Below are 10,832 nucleotides of genomic sequence, written 5' to 3'. Positions count from 1 at the left end.
AAAAACCACAACGATACGTTGTGGTGGCTTATGACGAATAACTCAAAGCAGGCTGTAGTCGGCCCACAAAAAACCCCCAACATCAACGCAAGGTACGACGCACCGCGTTCACAGAACACACCGTGTCTCCCGACTGTGTGTGAGTGGGTTTGACAAGAAATGTGCATCCCAGGGCCCATTACGCTTTGCAGTATCTTAACGAGTACACGCTAAGGCCGTGTAAAGTTACGTTTTTTTTGTTGTTGTTCCGCCCCAACTGCACAAAAAAAGTACAATGCCGTTTATTCATTATTGTACCATTCTTGCACACCGCGGGCAATAATGAAATATAAGCAAGCGTCTGTTTCATCGCCAACGTAAAATAACATTTCCGACGGCCAACGGGGCTTCTCGCCAAAATATTTTCGAGCAAATATTCCTCGTTTCGAGCAAAATGCGAAACCTCGCAGTTGGGGTTTTGACTTCTCCAATACCCCCCCCCCCCCCCCGTTTTCAAATGGCACAGCCGAGGCAGCGCGCGGGGTCCCCCGCCGGCAATTTTCCGTGCCGTGCCGTGGCCAAACCACTTGGCTCCACTGGCCTCAGAAGACGCCGATCTGAATCTATCTCGGGGAGTCGCGCAGAGCCAGGGAGCAGGGCCATCGATGCGGGTTGCGTTCTGATGTCGAGCACGCTGTGTGGATACGTGGCGTCACATTATCTGCGTGCGTGCGTGCGTCTCGGGTGTCACCGCGTTTGCGTGCATGACGTCGGTGGCACGGCTTTTGGCCTGGCTTGGCATGGCCTCAGCGCGGCTCACATGTGCAAATGGAAAAAAATATCAAGTAATAGAATCATCCGCAGGCAGGGTGTAGCCATTAATGAAATGCAATTCGGGTTGCTCGGTGTTACAGGCACGTAAACATCCATGAACATCACACCATGGTTTAGCAAAAAAAAAAAGTGCATTATTACCTTTCTTGGAGATAAGGTAAAAACGGGTAGCCCTACAATCACTCGCTCACACGACTGCTAGAAGGATCCGCCACTAGAGGGAGCTCTAAATAGGCCCTCTAGAGAGGGTGTTTGGCCTACTCTTCTACGATGCGAGCAGGGGTCTTGGAAGAAGTGGGGGGGTACCTACGCTTACTCCACCATACATGACCTGCCGATCGACTCACCTACTACGGTGTCCTCAATAACACTACATATGTTGAACTTCCTTCGCACCGTACGTAGCCAACCGTGTTAATTGGAGGTGCAACCTGGACTGCTGATTAATATGGTAGTGGGGAGGGGGGAGGGAGGAGGTGGGGAATTTAAGAAACCTGCCCCCCATTGTTTTAACTGCCGTGCCGGGAAATCAAATAATCGAACCGTCGACCTCATTGATCGCAAGCCCAATTGTGCTGACCGTTACACCACGGAAGGCGTCCCCCTCTTGGGAGTGTGCTGGGTGATAAATAACCACGTGAAGCGTAGAAGCGGAGAAACCAATCTCTCTGTGGCTGCCCTCATTCCTTGCTTACGGGTTCGTCGGCCACGTATAACCTGCGGCTCTTTTAAACGACTGCCTTGTGACACCTTATTTATTAAGGACCCACCACCATCTGGGAATTCGGAAAAAATGGCTCTTCTTGTTGTATTGGTTGCCGATCCCCTGGTCATGTACAGCGTTGTGTTGTTCGCTTATATATTGAATCCGCCTTTCCCTCCACTATGCAGAGTTCAGAGTATATGTAATCTCCTAGCGTTCACATCTCTTTTCATTCAGCTCCACTTCCTCAACAAGCTTTGCAGTTGCAGTCTCTACTTTCGCATTTCACCGTGAAATTTGCAACATTGTGTATTGCAGATTTCTCTATTTCGAATTTTTTTTTACTTTTTTTTATTACCAAGTAAAGCCCATTGAGCTTATACAGCTCTTTTTCAGAAGTGACCTGGCCACCAATGATATCCCACTGAACTGGCTTATCATCATGTGGAAATGTACAATAGCAGCCAAATCCTCTGAACGCAACTAGCGGTGGTCGCGGCAAGCATAGAGAGAAGGTGGGAGTGAGCGGGGACGGTGGGTAATCTCGTGGGCAACTTCACGAAAACCAACATTCCATTCAGAGCAATAAAATATTGTGCTCCCGATGTGTCTGAAGTACATGCTTTGCAGAACAACTGAAAACAAAGGTGGAAGCCGGGTGGGGTTTATGCCATTTAAATGAAGCTACTTTAAAGGAGAACACAAGAAAAAAGTTGCTTCTGAAATTTTAAAATGGCCTTAAACACTCCAAAACGTCTCTGAAAAAAAAAATTCGACAGGAGCTATTCATCCTTCATTACATTTCGTGACTCGCAAAACTTTGTCCTTTTAACACTTTCAACAAACGTTTGTCAAAGGTGATCAATGCAAAAAAACCGTCCAATTCAGAGTGCATCTCTCGGCCCTCGATCCGCCCATTTTGGGCCGGCGTCAGGAGTCGATGGCGCCCCTTCGCCCACGGGGGGACGGCGCCCAAATTTCCCCGCGGGCCCTCGCGCTGGCGCCGCTTCCCCCGGCCAGCGGCCCTCGTCCGCCTCGACTGTCACGATGAGCAGGAGCGGGGAGGTGACGGCTGCTTCGTCCGCAGCGCGCGGCAGCCCGGAGGCCTGCAGCGCCGGGCCTGCGGCTCGATCCCCCTCCTCCTCCCCCGCCGCCGCCGCCGCCGCCGGCGTCACCATCTCCACGACGCTGCACTCGACGGGCGAGAAGCCCGGCGACGCAGCGCGCACGTCCGCGGTTTCGACGCACAGCTTCTCCAGCTGCTGGTCGTTCACCTTGTGCCGGCTTTTGTAGTGAAGCCTCAGGCCGCGGTGGCCGGGGAACTTGGCGTCGCAGTCCTTGAAGAGGCATCCGAACGGCACAGTGGGCGGCTGGCAGCGCCGCGGCTCGGCAACGCGCTCCTCCACCGCGTGCCCCTCGGCGTAGTGGGAAAGCAGCGCTGTCCTGGAGAGGGCCTCGAATTTACAATGCGACACTCGGCAAACGTGACTTTTGGAATTCGTTTCACGAGCAGGGGGCATCCCGTCAGATACGCGGATGCCGTTGTTGAAGCGCCTCGCGATCGGCGCAACGGTGTGTTCAGAGTAACGTTCACCCTGTAAGCCTGGTCTGGGTTGAGTGTGCACTCTGTGGCCGGTGAGAGGCATGTGTTGCGGGTTTAGGCTGGGGATAATGTGCCGCTCCACCGCTCCTGGAAACACGCCGGCTGGGTTACTGCTGCCCTCAGTCAAGGGATCTTTAGATCTGTAGAAAATAGGGTTTGCGTTGGTTGATAAACTACAAACGTTCGTGATGGTGAAGTCGCTGTTGTCAATGCACTCACTGTTTGAGATAACCTGCGGGTGTAAGCCAGAGTCCGCAGTCAATTGCGAGTTCATAATTTCACCACCTCCCACTTGTGAACCGTCTGGAGCTCTCAGATCAACACCAAAGCTAGCGCCACCTTCCACAGCCACAATGCAGAACTCACTGGCGGCCGAGTTGTTCACCACATAACTGACCGCCTCGGCTGTCACCGGACGCATTTGGCATGGCGGGTGACCTCTCTCTGAGAATGGGCTCGTGAAGGGAGGTACGCAGTTTGTCTTGTGAGCGAGGTGTCCACCCAGAGACTTTGGACTATCGAACGCTCTGTAGCACCTGCTGCACACGTATTTCCCATTTTTGTAGATTGCCGGCCACTTGGCGTAGCGGTTGTGGGAGCACCCACTGAGCAACCTGTCACGCTCCTGCGCCAGCCAGGGACTCCACGTCTCCTGCTTCTCTCTCTGCAGCGTGAGCAGCGTGTCCGCCCCGGCCTTATTTTGCTCGATGACCAGCGACTCTGGGAGCATGTACTGCTGCGGGGACGCAGCCCGCTTGTATTCCTTGTGCGACACAGCCACGTGCTGCTTCAGGCTCCCTGGACACATGAAGACGCGCGTGCAGCCATTAATTCCACACATGAGCTTTTTCGGCACCTTCTTCCTCATCCCGGCCAATGCGGCCTTGCCATCTTCCCACGCGCAGGCCAGGTCATAGGGTCGCTTTAATAGCATTTCTGTGTGTGCCTTGCGGGGCCACCTGTGCCTGGCCTGAGCAGTTTGCTGGGAAATTAACGTGTGTGAACTTTCACCTCCTGAACTCACTGGGCCTTGCCCACACTGCCCTTGCACGGCCACCCGATCGAGCGAATTCTCGCTGGATGCACCCTCTTTTCCTCCGAAATCATCACCGGATGCTGCCAAGTCACTAGGAGGCCTGCCGCAGAGACCACCCATACGTGGCTTATTCGGTTGGCGATGCGACTGCACTGGAGTGTTCGTGGTGAAGGACTTGACGGGCTGGGACATGCATTGGTTCTCAGCAAGCCTGTAGCCTTCCTCCCTGCTGTAGCCATGACAATTAATGTAGTGGCCCGACAGAGTACGCCGTGTTGCCGCTCTGTACTGGCATGAAGCAACGCAGCAGGGGATAAGTCTGCCCGTCACTCTTGCAGGAAATGCCGTCGAGGGCATTGCGTCAGCTTGCTTCCGAGAAACATTAACTTCAACGGAATGGGAGACTCCTGGGTCAACGTCATCTTCATCCAAAATCGAATGGAAGCCCATCACCATGCGGATTGCCTTGGTTGTGAATTGAGGGTCCATGAAGGCGGTCTTGTTGTGTTCGGCTGGTCCTTGAGAGATGCTCAAAAGGTTTGGAGGGGGACATATAAAAGCGGTGGGTGCACTTACACTGGTCTCTCCTCTTGCTACTAGGGCCTGCTCGCGAGACATCCGTGGGTTGCTTTCATACGTTTTCCAAAAGTCTCGTGGCGTGTTAGAAGACGTTGAAGGGCAGCTCCCTTCAGACTGGATGTGTTCCGCCTCGGCACTCAGAGAGAGGCTGCAAACATTAGTTATGGAAATTGTTCCATCGCAAACTTCACTGTCGGCGGAGCTCAATCTGGGTGGGGAACCCTGCCTCCCCGCAACCAGATTTGATTTAGTTTCTTGCCGTTCCACTTGTGTACCTTGTCCGCAAGGCATCAACGTGCACCCTTTATTGGAAGGGGAAATGCAGCCACTGCGACAAGGTTTGTCGGTTACGTGTGACCACTGCTGAACTCTCCTCTGGGGCTCATTTCCCAACATATCCAACTCAGGTGCTGACAACTTTTGAGCAACGCAGTCTATTTTTGACCGAGTAACATCTTCAGAAGTTACATCTTTATCATTGACAACACCCGAAAGCCCCAACTCACATGGGGCATCTCCTCCCACCTCCATGCCTTTGTCCACGCTACCATCAAAAACGTTAATTGATTGTTTCTGCTCATCACCATCGCTCATCCACGGTGGGTGAGGTACGCAATTTTTCCTGGCAGACAGGTGGCCGCCCAGTTGTTGCGGGCTGTTGAACGTCTTGTAACACTTGCAGCAGACATACTTGTCGTTTTTGTATATCGCAGGCCACTTGGCACGCTTGTTATGGGTACAGTCAGCCCGTACACTCTCCCCCTTTTGTTTTGGAATCTGCACCTCTGATGACGACTGCCTTGGTACGGCCGTCTCGGCTTCCTCAACGGCGTTGCCTCCTTCCGCGGGCTTCACGAGGTCACGTTCCTCCGTCGCAGCTTCGTCGCAGACTCCATGGGAGACGCTCACGTGCCTCTTCAGGCTGCTCAGCCAGATGTAGGAGCGATTGCAGCCACTGACATCGCACACAAACTTCGGCTGACCTCCCTCCTGTCCCACCTTGGGCTCCTGGGCGGCGATCGTTTTTCCGTGCGATTTTTTTGGACTTGCACAGCAAGGCTGGCCCATCTCCCCCTTGCCCCCTCCACCGGTGTCGAACATGTCCCAGACATCGACGTTGCAGACGGGGGCACACAGGCGGTGCACCTGCTCATGCAGTTGGGCGTCTCGACTCTTCCTGAACCTTGTGCCGCAGTCCACCTCTGCGCACACGTACCAACACCGACCGCCGTGGACCTCCACGTTCGCGATGCCTTGACCTGAGGCACCCTCACATTTCACGGTCCAGACGTCGACGTTCTTGCCGTGCTGTTTGCAGGGAGCCACGGTGCTCTGGCGGCTTTCCGCCGTTTCGGAGTCTGTCGTGACGGGACCTGGAAACACATTTTTGTCTGCGCTGCTCAAATGTTCTGCCCTGCAACCGTCTTCAGAGGGTGCTTGGCTGATGAGGATGTGCTCCACTGCTGCCACCTCCTTGGCCCTGTGATCCACCTGCATTGGTGTTTGATAAACCACATCCAAACATGCTTGACCCACATCATCCACCTGATTTAACTCCAACCTCACCACCTCCTCCACCGGCCCACGGTCCACCTGCACCATCTCATCCTTGTTTTCCACCTCCTTCATCACCTCCTTCGGGTTTACATATTTGACCTCCTGCTCCACCTGCTCCACAGATCCATTGCGTACCTCCTTCATCACCTTCTCCACCCCTCCATGTTCCACCCTCTGTTTCACCTCCTCCACAGCCCTAACGTCCATCTCTTTCATCAACTCCACATGTCCGTGGTCCATGTCCTGCTCCACCTCCATTTCCACCTCCTCCACGGCCCGGCCGTCCACCCCTTTCAACTGCTCCACCACCTCCACATTGCCAAAGTCCACCTCCTTTCGCTCCTGCTCCACCTCCTCCTCCACAGTCTGATTGTCAATGTATTTCATCTCCTCCACAGTTCTAATATTCACATCTTTCATCACCGTCTCCTCCACCTGCTGCTCCACCTCCTCCACGGTCCAATGACACATCTCCTTCAACTCCACCTCCTTCGTTGCCCCGATGTCCACCTCCTTTTTCCACTCAATCTCCTCTACAGTCTCATTCCCGACCTCGTCCGTTGTGCCACCATCCACAGCACGTTCCAACTCCTCTATGATCCCACCGTCCATCTCCTGCTCCACCCCTTGCTCGACCTTCTTCTCCATATCACTGTTGTCCACTCCTGGTACACAGCACGCTGGTTAACAACGCCGTGGTACAGACAGACCCATAATTATTACCCAGACATCTCCCTCCTCCCGTCCTGAGGCTGGGTCTCAAACTCGAACCCACGTCAACGTCTTGAGCTTCTTCCCTAATCACAGGTAGTCCTCTACTTACGACGGAGATGCGTTACGACGACCCCATCGTAAGTCGAAAATATCGTAAGTCGAAGATGGCCTAGCCTACCCAGGAGTCTTAAAGAATGGTGATAATTTAGCAAAACAGAGCAATTCACAGTACCCTACTGTATAAACTATATACTGTATGTATTTATTAATTACAATACTGTATTGCACAGTAAAATGTAAAGTAGAAAAGCACAGTAAATTCTTAGCCTACCTATATGAACTGCAATTTAATAGAAAGTTTTTTCAGGAAACAATCCTATCTGCTATAAAATTTTTAACATGCATTGAACGTATCGAATCGTCGTAACCTTAAATGAAATCGCTAAAGCTACGCATCACACCATGCATTGAACGTATCGTAACGTATCATATTGTACTGTGCTCACCAAGATTATGTCCTTCGTTTGCATACTTGAACGATGTTAAGTTTGTTGATGGCAATTTTGTCGTATTGCTATCGCCATCGTAAGATCGAAATATCGTAAGTCGGACCCCATCGTAACTCGGGGACTACCTGTATTTACAGTACTACCGCCAGTACGGCGCTTGTGCCAGGCTAGGTGCACCTTGAGGCCAAGTAAGGGATCACGTGGCAGACCCAGGGTGCCATGGGATGAGTGAGAGAGATTGATGGCAGCCTAATGATTTACATTACCGCCAGCACGGCGCTTGTGCCAGGCTAGGTGCACGTAGAGGCCAAGTAAGGGATCACGTGGCAGACCCAGGTGCCATGGGATGAGTGAGAGAGATTGATGTCAGCGTGATGATTTATATCGGTGACAAAGATCCCCCACCATGCAGGCAGAGCTGACACTGCAGGGGCAAGTGCCGTTAGCGAGTAGCCACCGATGAAGGCCGACACGGCGCACGAGGGGGTGGGTGGCCACCACCACCATCAACCACCACCACCATCAACCGGCACCACCATCAACCACCACCATCATCATCAATCAACAACCACCACCATCACCCACCATCAATCAATCAACCACCACCACCATCATCATCATCAATCAACCAACACCATCATCATCAATCAACCACCACCATCACCCACCACCACCACCATCATCAATCAACCACCACCACCATCAATCAACCACCACCATCATCATCAATCAACCACCATCACCATCAACAACCACCACCATCAACCACCACCACCACCATCAACAACCACCACCATCAACAACCACCATCCATCATCACCACCACCACCATCAACAACCACCACCATCAACAACCACCATCCATCATCACCATCACCACCGCTACCGATGTTGCAGTCAAGCGCCTGTTTACTTTTATAACACTCGTTACGAGGCACGGCGCATTCTCCTCAGGAATTGTTTTTTTTTTGTTAAAAAAAAGACACGCATTAACGATGATTAGTGATGATGATAATAACGGCACCGTAACGACAATAACAATAATATTAATTGCAGCGATATTAACATCAGATACAGTACTGCGTTGTGCAGAGGCCGAACAGAAGGGTGAGATGAGCGGTCACGTGACGCGAGCCCCGTACCTCCATGTTATGTCGGTGACGTCATCGCGAGTGACGTCACGGGGCGAGGGGAGGGGGGGACAGTGTGTGGGGGGGCGCAGAATCGAAACGCTCTCGTGAATCTGTTCGCGTTCACATTATGCAAATGATATGGTAATTATATTGTAATAACGTCATAGTTATGCTAATGCATTGACCGACTTGGTAGTACATGGGACTCCTCTACTTACGAACGAGCTTAGTTCCAGAGGTCTGTTCGTAAGTCGATTTGTTCGTAAGCCCAACTTTAACTCCTGTCGAATCCAAACGTGTTGTACGGCGTGTACACTAAATACGGGGATTGCCTCTAAAAGTTGTAATCTCCTGCAGATGTAGATGCCACTGGTTCTTCACGTTCTGCAGATGTAGACGCCACTGGTTCTTCACGTTCTGCAGATGTAGATGCCACTAGTTCTTCACGTTCTGCAGATGTAGATGGCACTGATTCTTCATGTTCTGCAGATGTAGATGCCACTGGTTCTTCACGTTCTGTAGATGCCACTGGTTCTTCACGTTCTGTAGATGTCACTGGTTCTTCACGTTTGCAGATGTAGATGCGACCGATTCTTCATGTTCTGCAGATGTAGATGCCACTGGTTCTTCACGTTCTGCAGATGTAGATGCCACTGATTCTTCATGTTCTGCAGATGTAGATGCCACTGGTTCTTCACGTTCTGCAGATGTAGATGCCACTGGTTCTTCACGTTCTGTAGATGCCACTGGTTCTTCACGTTCTGCAGATGTAGATGCCACTGCTTCTTCACGTTCTGTAGATGCCACTGGTTCTTCACGTTCTGCAGATGTAGATGCCACTGATTCTTCATGTCCTGCAGATGTAGATGCCACTGGTTCTTCACGTTCTACAATGCCACTGGTTCTTCACGTTCTGCAGATGTAGATGCCACTGGTTCTTCACGTTCTGCAGATGTAGATGCCACTGGTTCTTCACGTTCTGCAGATGTAGATGCCACTGGTTCTTCACGTTCTGCAGATGTAGATGCCACTGGTTCTTCACGTTCTGCAGATGTAGATGCCACTAGTTCTTCACGTTCTGTAGATGCCACTGGTTCTTCACGTTCTGCAGATGTAGATGCCACTGGTTCTTCACGTTCTGCAGATGTAGATGCCACTGGTTCTTCACGTTCTGCAGATGTAGATGCCACTGGTTCTTCACGTTCTGCAGATGTAGATGCCACTAGTTCTTCACGTTCTGTAGATGCCACTGGTTCTTCACGTTCTGTAGATGTAGATGCCACTGGTTCTTCACGTTCTGCAGATGTAGATGCCACCACCGTCATCGATTGCGCGGTGGTTGGGCTTACGACTATCCGAACATGGAGCTGGACACACGGATTGGGTTTGTTCCGATCTCTGAAAGTTCAGAAGTCGCATGTTCGTAACTAGAGGAGTTCATGCATATGACGTAACAATTATAGTTGTTCCTTTGCATCGTCAACCATAGGAAGCAGATATCTATAATAGGCGACGTTTCGGGTAATGGCCCTTCACAGAACACGAGAGGTTAGAGGTCGATGTGATTTTAATGAGTGACTACTGTGTGGTGTTACAGCATCTTGGCGTGGTCTGGGACTGTTGTTTTTGCTGTCTTGCCCAAAATCTTCATAAATCGGGACTTTTTAACACATTCCTGCGGAGGGAGCTGGTAGGAACGTTGGGTTGCTCGGTCAATGGCCAGGGTCAACGGCGGCGTGGTGTATTCCGCAAATATGCCCGACTGTGAGGGCGGGCACAAGCCGGCGTGAGTAGGTTAAACGTTGAGTTTTATAAGGGCACCACGGGGTGACCAGCCCCTCCCCACCCAGCCCCACCCCCCACCCAGCCCCACCCAGCCCCTCCCCTCCCCACCCAGCCCCTCCCCTCCTCACCCAGCCCCACCTTCCCCACCCAGCCCCTCTCCACAAACCGCCACTTTTTTCAAATTTGCTTTCTGTGGATTTCACACCTGATGATGATTGCTTGTGTTGCAGTCGAAACGTCGTGAGAATTTTTATTGTTTTATATTTATATTATTTTATTATTTCCCTTCTACGTGACTTTACCGAAAGAACCAAGAATATGAGTAACTAATTGGCACGTTTTGTTCACGTGACAAACCTTACGAATTGACTGTCGGATCGTGGTGGGTTTAACGAGTTAT

General features: G+C 51.7%; 1 protein-coding gene across 3 annotated transcripts; it reads right to left on the bottom strand.

Moving 5' to 3' along the window:
* Window positions 1-265: 265 nt before the first annotated feature.
* LOC144735898 (uncharacterized) lies at window positions 266-8,694 on the bottom strand. 3 transcript variants are annotated; one of them, XM_078618477.1, is made up of 2 exons: window positions 8,657-8,694; window positions 266-6,956 (listed from the first exon to the last, which is right to left on the bottom strand). In XM_078618477.1, the coding sequence occupies exon 2, from the start codon at window positions 6,937-6,939 to the stop codon at window positions 2,401-2,403; it is 4,539 nt and encodes a 1,512-aa protein (XP_078474603.1). In that variant the 5' UTR covers window positions 6,940-6,956; window positions 8,657-8,694; the 3' UTR covers window positions 266-2,400. The 3 variants fall into 3 exon arrangements, with proteins under 3 accessions (XP_078474603.1, XP_078474604.1, XP_078474602.1); XM_078618478.1 differs by having other exon boundaries at window positions 8,595-8,667; XM_078618476.1 differs by lacking the exon at window positions 8,657-8,694 and adding an exon at window positions 7,512-8,650.
* Window positions 8,695-10,832: the final 2,138 nt, after the last annotated feature.

Source organism: Lampetra planeri, chromosome 57, assembly GCF_965212315.1.
Source record: "Lampetra planeri chromosome 57, kcLamPlan1.2.h2, whole genome shotgun sequence".
NCBI classification, from domain to species: Eukaryota; Metazoa; Chordata; class Hyperoartia; order Petromyzontiformes; family Petromyzontidae; genus Lampetra; species Lampetra planeri.
This window is presented reverse-complemented; position numbering and strand designations above follow the sequence as displayed.

Bases quoted from the DNA above. Each gene is read 5' to 3' on its own strand.
- LOC144735898 (XM_078618477.1), bottom strand. From the start codon at position 6,939: ATGGAGAAGAAGGTCGAGCAAGGGGTGGAGCAGGAGATGGACGGTGGG.